General features: G+C 43.5%; 1 protein-coding gene across 1 annotated transcript; it reads right to left on the reverse strand.

The window, feature by feature from the left end:
- Positions 1-11,251: 11,251 nt before the first annotated feature.
- Positions 11,252-17,961, reverse strand: LOC110488345 (antigen peptide transporter 2). The gene is made up of 11 exons (XM_021560565.2): positions 16,844-17,961; positions 16,621-16,735; positions 16,294-16,424; positions 15,836-16,041; positions 15,304-15,501; positions 15,009-15,137; positions 14,562-14,750; positions 14,247-14,420; positions 12,243-12,402; positions 12,017-12,153; positions 11,252-11,848 (listed from the first exon to the last, which is right to left on the reverse strand). The coding sequence occupies exons 1-11, from the start codon at positions 17,370-17,372 to the stop codon at positions 11,642-11,644; spliced, it is 2,175 nt and encodes a 724-aa protein (XP_021416240.2). The 5' UTR covers positions 17,373-17,961; the 3' UTR covers positions 11,252-11,641.
- Between the last annotated feature and the right edge of the window lie 477 nt (positions 17,962-18,438).

Genomic DNA, 18,438 nt, shown 5'->3' on the forward strand with positions numbered 1-18,438 from the left:
TCTAAGATACCAACCCCTAGGTGAAAGTCTACTCCTCCTCTCCTCCAATCTTAGCAGCATTTCAAACCAGTTCTTCACCTCTGACCCTGTGAGGTCACTGGTGTTTATTCACAATATGTACTGTATAGTGTATAAGATGTTGTATAATTATGTCAGAGTTGGTATGCATTCTCCTGATACTGAGGGATCTCTCTTAGAATGGCATTGGGCAGGCTTTTGTTCCAGCCCAGCACTAACAGATCAGATTCAACATATCAACCTCTCATCAAGTCTTTGATAAGCTGTAGCAGGTGTGTTAGTGTTGATAGGTAACTTACAAAGCTTGCTCACCCTATAGCTCTCCAGGACCAGGGTTGGCCACCCCTGGCTTGGGGAGTGTGTGTGTGTGTGTGGGGGAGGGGGTGTCTTCCTCTTCTTCTCTTTCTCTGACTCCCTCCCTCCCTCTCTCAGTGAGGAGAGGATATGGATCCAAGCACTATGAAACTGAAGAGTCTGTGTGAACTGAAAGACTGATGTTGTTGTAATACAGTTTGACGTGATTTGACTGGAGCAATAAAGTTGGCTGAGACTTTGGGTGTTAAGTGACTTTGGGTGTCTTGAAAAGCACTTAAAATAAAATGTATTATTATTAACACACACACACTGTCAAGTTTTTTGTTTAGTTGTGTTAGAGTTAGACTGTTGTAATGTTTTCAACTTTCTATGGTCATTCAATAAATGTTACTAATGGTGACTGTAATTTCCCATTTGTATGCGGTCTGCAATTACACCATATTCCTCTTACCACCTGTGGCTTCCTGTAAGTTCCTCACAGGCTACAAAGCCCTTGACATTTCCATATGTTTAAGTGTAGCCACATTATAACAATTTCAAAAAGTAAAATGTGTTTCCTATGACAAATCATATTCTCTATGATTGTTTCGGAATTAGTGTCACAAAAAAAGTAGCTGAATGTTGCCAATAATGTGGTTGTATGCCTACATCCAATTTTATCCACAAGATGTCAGCAAAGACCATCTGTTTGTGTCTCATAACTCTTGGCAGTTGTTTGGGGTTGTTATATATTTTTTATTTAACTAGGAAAGCCAGTTAAGAACAAATTCTTATTTAGAATGACGGCCTACCAAAAGGCAAAAGGCCTCTTGCCGGGACGGGGGCTGGGATTAAACATTTAAAATAAATCAAATGTAAATATGGGACAAAACACACATCACGACAAGAGAGACAACACAACACTACATAAAGAGAGACCTAAGACAACAACATAGCAAGGCAGCCCCACATGACAACACAGCATGTTAGCAGCACAACATGGTAGCAGCACAAAACACGGTACAAACATTATTGGGCACAGACAACAGCACAAAGGGCAAGAAGGTAGAGACAACAATACATCACGCAAAGCAGCCACAATTGTCAGTAAGAGTGTCCATGATTGAGTGAAGAGATTGAGATAAAACTGTCCAGTTGGAGTGTTTGTTGCAGTTTGTTCCAGTTGCTAGCTGCAGCAAACTGAAAAGAGGAGCGACCCGGGGATGTGTGTGCTTTTGGGACCTTTAACAGAATGTGACTGGCAGAATGGGTGCTGTATGTGGAGGATTAAATATCTCAGATAGGGGGGAGTGAGGCCTAAGAGGGTTTTATAAATAAGCATCAACCAGTGGGTCTTGCGACGGGTATACAGAGATGACCAGTTTACAGAGGAGTATAGAGTGCAGTGATGTGTCCTATAAGGAGCATTGGTGGCAAATCTGATGGCCGAAGGGTAAAGAACATCTAGCCGCTCGAGAGCACCCTTACTTGCCGATCTATAAATTATTTCTCCGTAATCTAGCATGGGTATGATGGTCATCTGAATCAGGGTTAGTGTGGACACTGGGGTGAGCGATTACGATTATGATTGGGCTGCTATTACATCATCAGTTACTACGGGAGAAAGGAAGGATCAGGTTCTGATGAGCCAGGAAGTAAGGAAACCGTCAACTAAGAAATCCTCTGAAGCAGAACAATTCTTGCATGTAGCAGACACCATCATTTATTAGCCAAAACAGCAGTTGACTATCCCTTAAGATTGTCCTCAATTTTGTTATTGTGCCAGTTCCCTCCCCTTCTTGTCCACATTAGTCACCTAATTCCAGATCGAGAGTTTCAATTCAATGAACTCACGTGGTGGGGCAGTGTGCTGAGATACCTCTGTGGGGCGCAACTCCCTAACTACTGTAATCCTTCATTCAACACACTCATAGGGACTTTCCAGCAGACCACTTTCACATTTCTTTCTTGTAATGAGACAGGAAACTGCATGTCATCTTGTAAGATGATGAACCAATAAGGGCCAATAAACACGTGCTGTCCTCAGGGAAATCTAGGGGGTTCACAACAACACATCGGGAGTTTACCTGACACACCCCTCAAGCATGTAATGCTAAGTTCCGTCCTCTCAGGAGGTGGAAAAGGCTGCTATCAAATCCCCAATCATGCATGATACCACTGTGTCTTAGTCAGAAATAAGGACAATCAAAATACTGTAGCTGGATACCGCTGGGTCCACCATATCATATGATATCGTGGTGATATAATACGTCGGAAACCATTTTCAGTCATCTTGTTTACTGAAGTGGATTTGGCAAATGCGGCTGCTGCATGTACAACCAATTCAGTAATGGTCCAGTCTAGACAATCCAGTTTGAAGCAGCTTTAACACAGGGCAACCGTAAGTGTCATTCTTACATTGCCATACAACTCTCCTTCCGTGGCCTCCAACTGCTCTTAAACGCAAGTAAAACTAAATGCATGCTTTTCAATCGATCACTGCCCGCACTTGCTCGCCCGTCCAGCATCACTACTCTGGACGGCTCTGACTTAGAATACGTGGACAACTACAAATACCTGGGTGTCTGGTTAGACTGTAAACTCTCCTTCCAGACTCACATTAAGCATCTCCAATCCAAAATTAAATCTAGAATCGGCTTCCTATATCGCAACAAAGCATCCTTCACTCATGTTGCCAAACATACCCTCGTAAAACTGACCATCCTACCGATCCTTGATGATGTCATCTATAAAATAGCCTCCAACACTCTGCTCAACAAACTGGATGCAGTCTATCACAGTGCCATCTGTTTTGTCACCAAAGCCCCATACACTACCCACCATTGCAACCTGTACGCTCTCGTTGGTTGGCCCTCGCTTCATACTCGTCGCCAAACCCACGGGCTACAAGTTATCTACAAGTCTCTGCTAGGTGAAGCCCCGCCTTATCTCAGCTCACTGGTCACCATAGCAGCACCCACTCGTAGCACGCGGCTCCAGCAGGTATATCTCACTGGTCACCCCCAAAGCCAATTCCTCCTTTGGTCATCTTTCCTTCCAGTTCTCTGCTGCCTATGACTGGAACGAATTGCAAAAATCTCTGAAGCTGGAGACTCACATCTCCCTCACTAGCTTTAAGCACCAGCTGTCAGAGCAGTTTACAGATCACTGCACGTGTACATAGCCTATCTGTAAACAGCCCATCTATCTACCTACCTCATCCCCATACTGGTATTTATTTATTTATTTATTTTGCTCCTTTGCACCCCAGTATCTCTACCTGCACATTCATCTTCTGCCGATCTACCATTCCAGTGTTTAATTGCTATATTGTAATTACTTCGCCACCATGGCCTATTTATTTCCTTAACTTACCTCATTTGCACTCACTGTATATAGACTTTTTGTTTTCTTTTGTTCTACTGTATTATTGACTCAGTTTTGTTTATTCCATGTGTAACTCTGTGTTGTTGTATGTGTCTAATTGCTACGCTTTATCTTGGCCAGGTCGCAGTTGCAAATGAGAACTTGTTCTCAACTAGCCTACCTGGTTAAATAAAGGTGAAATAAATCAAATAAAAAATAAACATGAACTCTGGCCAGACAGGAAGAGATCATCTGCCTAGTTTGGTTTGGTGTGTGCCTCAACCTCTGTGCCCACAAACTGGTTGCTCTAGTTTCACCTTACTGTTCACCTCTGCTGTTTGTTTACCACCATCAGAACGTTTGATATCATCTTCTGTGTCAGGTCGCATTTGTGACTCACCATTCAACATGGGTTTACCTAAGGTTACGCTTTCTGATGATGAGGCTATGTTGAGCTTCATTTGTTAAGACTGTTATCAAATATCTACACCAGAGCAAGTCCGTGTAATGTAATCTAACGCAGCCTACTGTTTATTACAACCAGAGAAGTTGTCCTTGTTGAACAGCAATATGGTGTGTCAAAGCCTCAATACCAGTCACAAGACCCAGGGCTTGGTTTTGGTTTGGTGAAGTGCACTGAAGGGAAAGTGAAAGCAAAGGCCGAAGGAACTTGCCAACGTGGTGTGATTGCAAACCAACTGATTCGGCATGGAGTGGTTACACAACTGCCACTTCCCCCATGTCAGATACAGATCAAGTTTTTGTCAACCATTTTGTGATACCAGAAGGTGTTGTGATGAGATGGCCGCTTGTGCTCTCCCTCCCTCCTTGTTGGTATCCGTGGGCAGTGGGTAGGTGGATTGTTGTCCATAAGTCACCAACCTAAAGGGACAGTAGAGGAGAGGATAGTGTCTATGTCTAACTGGCAATGCAAACTTCTGCTAGTGAGAAAATACTTGAGTTGATGAATGCTGACACTTTACAGTTAACTCGTGAATGTCCTGTGCTCAAACCGCAGCAGCCCAAAAATAAACACACTCGGGCACTTCTTCTCAATACTTTGATTGATTAAGTTGATGACATGGACGACTTGATGATGAATGTCTCCCTGCACCAGCGCTGCGGATGCACGAAAAGTAAAGGTGAGCAGAGACTCTCACAAGACACTGACAAAGTCAACACTTCAAAACACCTGCAAGACACAAGCACATCAGTGTTAAGGATTCTTAAAAGGAAATGCTCAATATTGGTATAGAGACTCGACTGCCGCCATTTCACGGTGATGTGTACTAGTCGCAGATCTGGTCACAAAATGGTTGCCAGTATCGCCTAAGGTCTATGTGTTATTATGACATGTTGTTGTGGCTTTGGCCGTGGTGCAGACAGGCAAGCTGCCGAAAACATTGGCAAAGAGCAAGGGGATGGGCCTTCAGGGACTTTCCAAGATGTTTTGCTCTGTGTGGTAAAAGCCTCAATAGCAGTCACAAGACCCAGGGCATGGCTTGGTTTTGCTTGGTGATGTGTACTAAAGTGAAAGCAAAGGCAGAATGCACTTTCCAACATGGTGTGATAAATGGTTTATGATGAATGTCTCCCTGCACCAGCGCTGCAGGTGCACAAAAAAGTAAAGGTGAGCAGAGACTCTCACAAGACACTGACCAAGTCAACTCTTCAAAACACCTGCAAGACACAAGCGCGGTGTTTTCCAGGTCAGTGCTTAGGATTCTTAAAAGGAAATGCTCAATATTGGTGTGAGACTCGAGGTCAGGACTTTCTGATGGCCACTCCAATATCTTGATTTTGTTGTCCTTGAGCAATTTTGCCACAACTATGGAAGCATGCTTGGGGTCATTGTCCATTTGGAAGACCCATTTGCGAACAAGCTTTAACTTCCTGACTGATGTCTTGAGATGTTGTTTCAATATATCCACATCATTTTCCTCCCTCATGATGCCATCTATTTTGTGAAGTGCACCAGTCCCTCCTGCAGCAAAGCACCCCCACAACATGATGCTGCCACCCCCGTGCTTCACGGTTGGGATGGCCTCCCCCATTTTTCCTCCAAACATAATGATGGTCATTATGGCCAAACAGTTCTATTTTTGTTTCATCAGACCAGAGGACATTTCTCCAAAAAGTACGATCTTTGTCCCCCATGTGCAGTTGCAAACTGTAGTCTGGCTTTTTTATGGCCTTTTTTGGAGCAGTGGCTTCTTTTTCCTTGCTGAGCGGCCTTTCAGGTTATGTCGATATAGGACTCGTTTTACTGTGGATATAGATACTTTTGTACCTGTTTCCTCCAGCATCTTCACAAGGTCCTTCGCTGTTGTTCTGGGATTGATTTGCACTTTCCTCACCAAAGTACGTTCATCTCTAGAAGACAGAACGCGTCTCCTTCCTGAGCGGTATGATGGCTGCGTGGTCCCATGGTGTTTATACTTGCGTACTATTGTTTGTACAGATGAACGTGATACCTTCAGGCGTTTGGAAATTGCTCCCAAGGATGAACCAGACTTGTGGAGGTCTACAATTTTTACAATTTTCTGAGGTCTTCGCTAATTTATTTTGATTTTCCCATTATGTCAAGCAAAGAGGCACTGAGTTTGAAGGTAGGCCTTGAAATACATCCACAGGTACACCTCCAATTGACTCAAATTATGTCATTAGCCTATCAGAAGTTTCTAAAGCCATCACATACTTTTCTGAAATTTTCCAAGCTTTTTGAAGGCACAGTCAACATAGTGTATGTAAACTTCTGACCCACTGGAATTGTGATACAGGGAATAAGTTAAATAATCCATTTAGTATTAAATTTTACTTTACGTTAGGTTACATTACATTGACTAGATGTAACATAGTAAATGTAAATCCGGGACATTCAAATTATACAAAAATATAAACGCAACATGCAAAAATGTCAAAGAATATACAGAGTTCAAATCAAATTGTATTTGTCACATGCGCCGAATTCAACAGGCCTTACAGTGAAATGCTTACTTACAAGCCCTTAACCAACTATGCAGTTTTTAGAAAATACCTAGCAAAGTAATGGATAAGAATAACAAATAATGAATTAAAGAGCAGCAGTAAATAACAATAGCGGGGCTATATACATGGGGTACCGGTACAGAGTCAATGTGTGGGGGCACCAGTGTTGAGGTAATATGTACATGTAGGTTGCGTTATTAAAGTGACTATGCATAGGCATAGATAATAACAGAGAGTAGCAGCAGCATACGGGGGGGGGGGTAGAAGCTGTTTAGAAGCCTCTTGGACCTAGACTTGGTGCACCGGTACTGCTTGCCGTGCAGTAGTAGAGAGAACAGTCTATGACTAGGGTGGTTGGAGTATTTGACAATTTTTATGGCCTTCCTCTGACACCGCCTAGTATAGAGGTCCTGGATGGCAGGAAGCTTTGCCCCGGTGATGTACTGGGCCGTACGCATCACCCTCTTGAACGTTAGCTAGCAGTACGGAAGGCAAAGGCAGATTAGCCTGATCCACACAATGCACCCCGATCTCTTTCCGCAAAATATCAGTTTCTTTCTCCAGCGAAAGCTGGGGATGAGGGCCTGTATGGGTGTTTGGACTATATCCTTCCCGTCCGACTCGTTAAAGAAAAATGATTAGTCCAATTCGAGGTGAGTAATCACTGTTCTGATGTCCAGAAGCTGTTTTCGGTCATAAGAGACAGTAGCAGCAAAATTATGTACAAAATAAGTTACAAACAATGCGAAAAAACAAAAAAAATTGCATGGTTGGTTAAGAGCCAATAAAGCGGCAGCCATCCCCTCCCGCGCCATCATCTGTTACAGTTCATATAAGAAAATCTGTCAATTTAAATAAATTCATTCGGCCCTAATCTATGGATTTACAGATATGCATCTGTTGGTCACAGATACCTTAAAAGAAAAGTTAGGGGCTGGATCAGAAAGCCAGTCCAGTCAGTATTTGGTGTGACCACCATTTTCCTCATGCAGCGTGACACATCTCCTTCGCGTAGAGTTGAACAGGCTGTTGATTGTGGCCTGTGGAAGGTTGTTCCACTCCTCTTCAATGACTATGTGAAGTTGCTAGATATTGGCATGAAATGGAATACACTGTCGATCCAGAGCATCCCAAACAAGCTCAACGGGTGATATGTCTGGTGAGTATGTAGACCATGGAAGATCTGTGACATTTTTAGTTTCCAGGAATTGTGTACAGTTCCTTGCAGCATGAGGTGATGATGGCAGATGAATGGCACGACAATGGGCCTTAGGATCTCGTCACGGTATCTCTGTGCATTCAAGTTGCTGTAGATCAAATGCAATTGTGTTCATTGTCTGTAGCTTATGCCTGCCCATACCATAACCCCACCGCCACCATGGGGTACTCGGTTCACAACGTTGACATCAGCATTCATACACGTGGTCTGCGGTTGTGATGCCGGTTGGATGTACTGCCTAATTCTTTTAAAAGACGTTGGAGGCGGCTTATGGTATCGAAATGAACATTCAGTTCTCTGGCAACAGCTCTGGTGGACATTCCTTAAACTTGAGACATCTGGCATTGTGTTGTGTGACAAAACTGCAAGTTTTAGAGTGCCCTTTTATTGTCCACAGCACAAATGATCATTTTTAATGATCATACTGTTTAATCAACTTCTTGATATGCCACACCTGTCAGGTGGATGGATTATCTTGGCAAAAGAGAAATGCTCACTAAAATGGATGCAACATTTTTGAGAAATAACCTTTTTGTGCACATGGACAATTTCTGGGATATTTTAATTCAGCTCATGAAACATGGGACCATGAAAACATGTTGAATTTGTATTTTTTGTTCAATGTAGTATGATATATTAAGCTTGGCATGGACAGTAGGTTACTTAAGGGGAAAAAAGAAAGGAGATTGGTATCATGCACACATCTAGCAATGCAAAGGTTGCATGTTTGAATCTCATCATGGTTAACTTTAGCATTTTAATTAATTTGCAACTTTGCAACAACACTATATATAGAAAGTATGTGGGCGCCCCTTCATATTAGTGGATTAGGAGCAACAACGGCTCAGCCACAAAGTGGTAGGCTACACAAGCTCACAGAACGGGACCGCCGAGTGTTCAAGTGCATAGCGCGTAAAAATGTGTCTGTCCTCGGTTGCAACACTCCAAACTGAGTTCCAAACTGCCTCTGGAAGCAAGGTCAGCACAAGAACTGTTCGTAGGGAGCTTCATGAAATGGGTTTCCTTGGCCGAGCAGCTGCACACAAGCCTAAGATCACCATGAGCAATGTCGAGCATCGGCTGGAGTGGTGTTAAGCTAGTCGCCATTGGACTCTGGAGCAGTAAAAAACGCGTTCTCTGTTGTGATGAATCACGTTTCACCATCTGGGAGTCCAATGGATGAATCTGGGTTTGGCGGATGCCAGGAGAACGCCTCCTGCCCCAATGCATAGTACCAACTGTAAAGTTGGGTGGAGGAGGAATAATGGTCTGGGGCTGTTTTTGGTTTGGGCTAGGCCCCTTAGTTCCAGTGAAGGGAAATCTTAACACTACAGCATACAATGACATTCTAGATGATTCTGTGCTTCCAACTTTGTGGCAACAATTTGGGGAAGGCCCTTTCCTGTTTCAACATGACAATGCCCCCATGCTCAAAGCAAGGTCCATACAGAAATGTTTTGTCGAGATCGGTATGGAAGAACTTAACTGGCCTGCACAGATCCCTGACCTCAACGCCCTCGAACACCTTTGGGATGAATTGGAACGCCGAATGCGAACTAAGCCTAATTGCCCAACATCAGTGCCCGACCTCACTAATGCTCTTGTGGCTGAAAGGAAGCAAGTCCTTGCAGCAATGTTCCAACATCCAGTGGAAAGCCTTCCCAGAAGAGTGGAGGCTGTTATAGCAGCTAAAGGGGGACCAACTCCATATTAATGTCCATGATTTTGGAATGAGATGTTCGACGATCGGGTGTCCACATACTTTTGGTCATGTGATTTTGGAATGAGATGTTCGACGATCGGGTGTCCACATACTTTTGGTTAAATCTGTCGTTCTGCCCCTGAACAAGGCAGATAACCCACTGTTCCTAGGCTGTCAGTGTAAATAAGAATCTGTTCTTAACTGACTTGCCTAGTTAAGTAAAGGTTAAATAAAACAGCAGCTTAGTGTATCAAAGCCTCAATAACAGTCACAAGATCCACGGCTTGGCTTGGTTTTGCTTGGTGAATTGTACTAAATTGAAAGTGAAAGCAAAGGCAGAAGGGACTTTCCAATGTGGTGTGATTGCAATTGGCAACCATTTTATCACCAGATCTGCGACTAGTACACATCCCCATGAAATGGCAAAAGTCGATTGTCATACCAGTCTTTTTGTGCACCTGCAGCACTACATTTTTAAATGTACGTTTTTTAGCAGACTCTTATCCACTTAAGTCAACTGATTCGGCACGGATTGGTTACACAATTTTCGCTTCATCCATGTCAGATACAGCTCAAGTTATTGTCGGCCATTTTGTGATGCCAGGTCTTGAGATGAGATGGCCGCTGGTATTTCCCCTTTGTGCTTTCCCTCCCACCTTGTTGGTATCTGTAGGGTCGGTAGGTGAATTGTTGTTGATAAGTCACAAACCTAAAGGGACCGGGAGAGGAGAGGATACTGTATATGTCTCACTGACAATGCAAGCTTCTTCTAGTGAGAAAATAATTGAGTTGATGAATGTTGCCACATGACTGTTGTCTCACAAATGTCCTGTGCTCAAATCGCAGCAGCCCCTAAACACAAATAAAAACACACAGAAAAACGTATTCTTATCAATACTTTGATTAATTTGACGATTCGGATGACTCGATGATAAACGTCTGCACCACTCGATGATGAACGTCTGCACCGGGGGTCCTGTGGGGCTCAGTTGGTAAGACATGGTGCTTGCAAAGCTAGGGTTGTGGGTTTGATTCCCATGGGGGACCAGTACAAAGAAAATGTATGCACTCACTACTGTAAGTCTATCTGGATAAGAGTGTCTGCTAAAGAACTTCAACGTAAAACATTTAGTGCTGCAGGTGCACAAAACGTGAAGATTCGGATGACAATTGACTGCTGCCAGTTCATGGTGATGTGTACTAGTTGCATGTCTGGTGATCAAATGTTTGCCATTATCTGACCTGAGGTCTGTGTTTATATGTGTTATTGTTCTCCGATGGTGGATTTCTGACATCTTGTTGTGGTGCAGCCAGGCAAACTACCATAAACGTCGGTAATGAACAAGGGACTGGCCTCCAGGGACTTTGTGCTCTGTGTGGTAAAATAACATTCATCCCGTAACACAACAAAATGTGCTCATGTATACACTCATGTGGACCAAAATGTACATAAAAACTCACGCACAATAAAAAATACTGGGAAAACATTTCATCTCTAAGCCAATGCTTAGGCTACACTTTGCCACAAAATGGCTGTAGATAAGTCTGTCACTGATACATACTACAAAATGACTATACTATACGACAAAAGCATTCACAACAATAGGTGTGGAAGTTTTACAGGAAATGTAAAACAAGCGTCAGATTAAATTAGAGGTGGTTTAGCGAGAGGTTAAAATGTTTAATAGATCATTTATTCCCTTGGTTAGACAACATAAGAGACCTTTGCTCCAGAACATCATAAATGGCTTTATAACGTGGGTCACTCATTGCCCTTCTATTTCTTTATCGAACATTAAGAAATAGAAGAATAGTAAGAATACAATAAAATAAAATAAAAACCACTCCTAGAGTCATACAACATAATAAAATGTCACCAACAGAAGTGTCCATCTCCTATGAAGTAAAAATATATACCTAACTATATTCAATATTTAAATACATTTTTGATGTACATGTAATTTACAGTACATTGGGAGGTTGTGAGTATTGGTCAGAGTGAAAGTGAGAAAATTACATCAATATTTACAGTTCAAACAGGAGGATTTCTTTGGTCAATGTGACGTGTCGTCTTCTGTGAAGAGTCTCTCTCTTAGTTTGTAGTAGCCCCCCTTCCTGTCCATCAACTGCTGGTGAGTGCCCTGCTCCAGGACGGTTCCTTGGTCAATCAGAATGATCTGATCTGCCCTCTCGATGGTCTTCAGTCTGTGAGCAATCACCAGCAGGGTCTGGGAGGGGCAGCTAGCCAGGGCCTCCTGGACCTGAGACAGAGGGAACATCTGAGTGAAACCGCTAGCTAGCGCTAACCCTTTTGAGAATGTCAATGCTAGCTATAGCTACGAACGTGAAACCGCTAGCACTAACCGTATTGAGAGTATGAATGATGGAAGGCTAAAGCATTCTAGTTTATGTGTGGGGGGATGCCGTACCATGTGTTCGCTCTCAGTGTCTAGTGCGCTGGTGACCTCGTCCAGGATGAGGACCTGTGGCTCTCTGATCAGAGCTCTGGCGATGGCAATACGCTGCTTCTCACCACCGGACATCTGACCACCCCGCTCTCCTACATCTAATAGATGGACAAACAGTACATTTATCAAGTCTCTCCTTGTGGTCATCCACTAGTAATATATATAATATTCCTATTTGCCAGTGTACCTGTGTCATAACCCTTCTCCAGTTGGCTGATGAAGCTGTGGGCGTTGGCTCTGCGAGCAGCTTCCTGCACCCTCTCCAAAGAGCAGTCTGCCAGGCCGTAGGCAATGTTGTCCTTGATGGACCCAGAGAACAGAACAGGTTCCTGGCCCACCATGGCTACCTGGTAGGGCAAAACCAATCATAGGGCAAAACCAATCACCAATCAGCCAATCAAAACCATTGCTATGTTTCTTCTCAAGCGAAATGTATATGATGTTGGTAGCCATACAGGCATGGTAAAGTTGGTTATCTTGACTGCTATGCTTTCTCTAGAGATGTACAGTGGGGCAAAAAAAGTATTTAGTCAGCCACCAATTGTGCAAGTTCTCCCACTTAAAAAGATGAGAGAGGCCTGTAATTTTCATCATAGGTACACTTCAACTATGACAGACAAAATGAGAAAAAAAATCCAGAAATTCACATTGTAGGATTTTTTATTAATTTATTTGCAAATTATGGTGGAAAATAAGTATTTGGTCACCTACAAACAAGCAAGATTTCTGTCTCTCACAGACCTGTAACTTCTTCTTTAAGAGGCTCCTCTGTCCTCCCCTCATTACCTGTATTAATGGCACCTGTTTGAACTTGTTATCAATATAAAAGACACCTGTCCACAACCTCAAACAGTCACACTCCAAACTTCACTATGGCCAAGACCAAAGAGCTGTCAAAGGACACCAGAAACAAAATTGTAGACCTGCACCAGGCTGGGAAGACTGAATCTGCAATAGGTAAGCAGCTTGGTTTGAAGAAATCAACTGTGGGAGCAATTATTAGGAAATGGAAGACATACAAGACCACTAATAATCTCCCTCAATCTGGGGCTCCACGCAAGATCTCACCCTGTCTGGTCAAAATTATCACAAGAACGGTGAGCAAAAATCCCAGAACCACACGGGGAGACCTAGTGAATGACCTGCAGAGAGCTGGGACCAAAGTAACAAAGCCTACCATCAGTAACACACTACGCCGCCAGGGACTCAAATCCTGCAGTGCCAGACGTGTCCCTCTGCTTAAGCCAGTACATGTCCAGGCCCGTCTGAAGTTTGCTAGAGAGCATTTGGATGATCCAGAAGAAGATTGGGAGAATGTCATATGGTCAGATGAAACCAAAATATACCTTTTTGGTAAAAACTCAACTCGTCGTGTTTGGAGGATAAAGAATGCTGAATTGCATCCAAAGAACACCATACCTACTGTGAAGCATGGGGGTGGAAACATCATGCTTTGGGGCTTTTTTTCTGCAAAGGGACCAGGACGACTGATCCATGTAAAGGAAAGAATGAATGGGGCCATGCATCGTGAGATTTTGAGTGAAAACCTCCTTCCATCAGCAAGGGCATTGAAGATGAAACGTGGCTGGGTCTTTCAGCATGACAATGATCCCAAACACACCGCCCGGGCAACGAAGGAGTGGCTTCGTAAGAAGCATTTCAAGGTCCTGGAGTGGCCTAGCCAGTCTCCAGATCTCAACCCCATAGAAAATATTTGGAGGGAGTTGAAAGTCCGTGTTTCCCAGCAACAGCCCCAAAACATCACTGCTCTAGAGGAGATCTGCATGGAGGAATGGGCCAAAAATACCAGCAACAGTGTGTGAAAACCTTGTGAAGACTTACAGAAAACGTTTGACCTCTGTCATTACCAACAAAGGGTATATAACAAAATATTGAGATAAACTTTTGTTATTGACCAAATACTTATTTTCCACCATAATTTGCAAATACATTCATTAAAAATCCTACAATGTGATTTTCTGGATTTTTTTTCTCTCATTTTGTCTGTCATAGTTGAAGTGTACCTATGATGAAAATTACAGGCCTCTCTCATCTTTTTAAGTGGGAGAACTTGCACAATTGGTGGCTGACTAAATACTTTTTTGCCCCACTGTAAATGTGTCAATATCTGTGTCTTATGACTTTGCTGTGCAGGCGTGCTGGTGCTGGTGCTGGTAGCTTTCTATACTACCTTCCTGTGTAGGTAGTGGTGCTGGTAGCTGTGCAGTGGTTGTCCATCCAATAGGATCTCTCCCTGCTGAGGCTGATAGAACCTCTCCAGCAGACTAACACAGGTGCTCTTCCCCCCTCCTGACGGCCCCACCAGAGCAGTCAGCTGACCCGGCCTCAGCTCCAGAGAGAAGCCCTAAGACAAGCAGAGAGCCAATGACACACTACCTTAGCAATGGGTACACGTGAAGTCAAAAATGTGGTGATGGCAAAACTGCCAGTTAGGGTTTTCTCATGTTTCCAGAATTGTGCCATCCTTCTCCCAGGTGAGCTTTACCTGCAGTACTTTGCGCTCCTGGCGGGTGGGGTAGGAGAAGGAGAGGTTGTGGAAGTGGACGTGTCCAGTTAAGGTCTCTGGTTGGAGGGTCCCCTTGGTGCTGACCTGGGGCTCTCTGTCCAGATACTCAAACACCTTACCAGCCGCCCCCACCGAGTTCAGCATGTCGCCAAAGATGTAAATCAAAGTCTGGAGAGGGCAGATGTATTATACAGATGTATAATCGTAACTCAATAAACAATAGTTAGACAAAATGTTCAACAGTATCTCAGACATTAAACATGTTTATTTTTTCATTCCCTAACATTAGTATTACTTGCCTCTTCAATCAAACTTTCCCATTACTATGTACTATGTAATGACAATATTACTATTGGTTAGTTAATATATTTGATTAGTGATCCTGTGCCTCGCCTTGCTCAAACAGTCACACTGGTAGTTGCCTACCCTGATGTTGGTTCCCAGGTTAGACTGGTAGAGGATGAAAGAGACCAGGTTCCCAGTGCTCATCTGACCTCGCTGGATAAACAGTCTGCCATAGTACAGCATGGCCACCTGCATTACCAGCGCTGTTAGCTTTAACACACACACACGCGCACGCGCACACACACACACGCACACACACACGCACACACACACACACACACATAAGTACATACACTGAAGAACACATAAAGATCACATCAGAAGCATTCAACTCTTCTGAGCCTAAGGGGACAGGGAGTGATCCCTGCATACTCACTCTTCTCAGGAGCACGTACACTGCCCTGACGGTGTCCCGCCTGGTCTTGAGAGTGTGGGTGTCCATCAACCTGTGGTCATAATGACTAGCCTCACTCCGCTCTGTGTTAAAGCTTCGCACGGTCCGGATTCCAGCTACTGTTTCTCCCGCTGCCTCGTTCGCCCTGGCCATGGAGTCCTGCACCTCCTTAGTGAGCCTCTGAGGAACAGTCAATACACAATAACATTTACTAGACTTTATTTTATAAGGTTACCCAGTACATTTAGCAGTCACCATCTCATGTACTGTATTTTCACAAAAAACATGTCAGGGCCTTCTGCATTAGATCATTTCAGGGATTTATTTCAGGGTTCGCAGGGACCAATAGATTAGTTCAGGACCTTCTGATCTGGACACAAACAGTACACTCTTAGAAAAAAGGGTTCCAAAAGGGTTCCACAGCTGTCCCCATAGGATAACCATTTTTGGTTCCAGGTAGAACCCTATTGGGTTCTATGTAGGTTTTTTAGGTTCTAGATAGATTGTACTATACCAGGTAATAGTTGTCATAGACGCCTTGCAGCAGGCCGGTGACAGGCGTCTCCATCAGCATGAGCAGAGTGAGCTTCCAGGACAGGCTCATCATGAGCGACAGCATACCCACAATCTTAATGAGGGTCCTCAGTAGGACGTTGACATTCAGGGCCACCGCCCGGGCCATCTTAGTGGTGTCTGTGGACAGCCTGGACGTGATGTCACCTACGAGAGTTCAGAGGTGAAAGTAAATTGCTGCAACTTCGTCGAATAACCAAGGAGCGTAGAAGAACCAACTGATGGGGTGTTCAACAGATATTCAGCCACACATCGGAAGACAGAGGAAGTTCAATAGGAAGTGCATTCCAGTTACAGTCATTTCATGAACAAACAAGGATGCCACACATTCCAGCAAGACAACAGATCGCATACTGATCATTAGTTCTTGTTTGGGGTAATCAATAAACGTGTCTCTACCTGTCTTGATGGTCTCAAAGAAGCTGATCTCCTGCTTCACCAGGGCCCCAAACAGCTCTACTTTCATTCGAGAGGTGAAGCTGTTGATGGCACACATGAAGAGGCCTCCTCGACAACCTGCACTGAAAGAGCTGAAACAGACACCATAAACTGTTGCAGTGTTGAAATAATCAACCTGATGTTGATGTTCACTTGCAGCGGTGAAATCCGTGTATTCAATAACCGTTACATACATACATAACACAAACTACAATATGTAAGGTGCGAAACTGATGAAGGCCGTAGTGATGAAAAACAGGTAGGAAGCTCTCTCGTGTATCTGCTCACCTTCCCAAAGAGTAGAGCCCCATGAGGATGATAGCTGTGAGAAAGTCATTCCACTTGTACTGGGAAGCCAAGATGTCAATCACCTTTCCTGTATAGAATGGGATGAACATTTCACCTGAAAACGCACACCGCCGTCATCATCCTCATCATACTCGCCATCATCATCATAATGATCATCATCACATAATACTCAGTAATTGTGTTAAAACAATAAAATACTTACAGAGGACAGCCAGTGACAGGAATATAAACGCTCCAACCAAAAGGAGGGTGTCAGGTCTGTAGAAGTAGAGGACTCTCATGAACAGCACTCGTGCCTTCTGTGTCTTCTCTTTCCCGTGACTTTCTTCGCTGCTGTCAGGGAAGGTTTTCTCCCAAAACAGGGCTGCAGCAGCTGCTGCCGCGGTACACAATAGCCACAAACTTGGACCCCCCAAGGATCCATGAGTGCTCTCCGGTGAACTGCCATGCAGCATCAGTTGCCCGGTCTCGTAGACCGGGGCAAGGAAACAGTGCACTGCTAACCAGCGCTTCAATACGGGTTTAATCGATCCTAGTGTGAGTAGCGATACACCAAATAGTATAACTAATCGAATCCCCGCTACAACCCATAGACGCAACATACTTCCGAAAACGTCAAAACTTATTGGTCCAGTTTTGGGAATAGATGCGCCAAAACCAGTGGCGCAAAATGTGGTTATGTCAATGCATAGACCTACAGCCATAGCGAACACGCACGTTCTAAGCATCATTTTTGTCGTCTATAATTGTTTTTAATCTATAACCTATTAATTAAAAGGTGAGCGATGTCAAACCTGCGAATTCGCGGAGATCTTTCCACGGAATGGATTTTTTCAGCTGTTTTCAGTCTGCGTTTTAGTTTCAATTTCACATATGCCTTAAACTCAGGCGACATTATTCTCCACAATATCAAGCACCTTTCCATTTAGCGTTTATTCTGTGCCATAATAAATACCAGACAATAATGCTTGCACATAGTGGTTAATAGATCCCCACAGTGGAGGTGTCATAATACCCATAAAACCTAGCATCGTTTTTCCACCATTCATTTATTCAATCTTGTCTCTTAGCATTTCATATTATTCTGTACATAAATCCACAACACTCAAATGGTATATATTCATTTGTGGATTTCCATCACCCATTTCGTACTATGTGTTACGAATGATAGTGTAACGACCCTGGGTTTATAAGCGACCCTGGGTTTTTAAGCGCGGAAATCGACACTGCCGCACGAGAACGCTTTTGCGGCACAGTCGACAGTGCGCCGAACCTCGGACTAGAAGGTCGAGGGTTCGAGTCCTGCTCCCTGCCTGTTTCATTACAATATTTTACTAATTCTAGCTAGGTGGCTAATGTTAGCTGGGCTAGGGGTTAAGTTAGGTTAAAGGGTTAGGGGAAGGGTTAGCTAAAATAGTTAGGCTTAGCTAACATACTAAGTAGTTGCTAAATAGCAAAAAAAAAGTAGTAAGGAGTTAAAAACTTGTCTTTGAGGCCAGGGCAGTGTTTCCTGTATGCTTACCCTGGGGTTACATTTTGATAACCATGTAAATCTGTCTCGGACAAGGTGACTTTTATCGATATATTCGGCTCTATTTACTCTCATATTTGAACATGCTAATCAGCATTAAAGTAGACATAATACAAAACTACAAATCCATGCAAGCTCCTGCACATCATCTCTATCTGACACCTTTGCTAACAGGTATTATGTCAATTTAAAACTTGCACAAGACAGTTTACAGAATTGTCCATTGAAAGAAATGTAGCCAATTTATTCATTACTACATTTAACTA

Source organism: Oncorhynchus mykiss, chromosome 32, assembly GCF_013265735.2.
Source record: "Oncorhynchus mykiss isolate Arlee chromosome 32, USDA_OmykA_1.1, whole genome shotgun sequence".
Lineage (NCBI taxonomy): Eukaryota > Metazoa > Chordata > Actinopteri > Salmoniformes > Salmonidae > Oncorhynchus > Oncorhynchus mykiss.

Excerpts from the sequence above, each read along its gene's own strand:
- LOC110488345 (XM_021560565.2), bottom strand. The coding sequence starts at position 17,372 with ATGATGCTTAGAACGTGCGTGTTCGCTATGGCTGTAGGTCTATGCATT. Across the intron at positions 16,425-16,620 it reads GGGCTCTACTCTTTGGGAAG|CTCTTTCAGTGCAGGTTGTC; the intron begins GTGAGCAGATAC and ends TGTCTGTTTCAG. Across the intron at positions 11,849-12,016 it reads ACACTGAGAGCGAACACATG|GTCCAGGAGGCCCTGGCTAG; the intron begins GTACGGCATCCC and ends CCTCTGTCTCAG.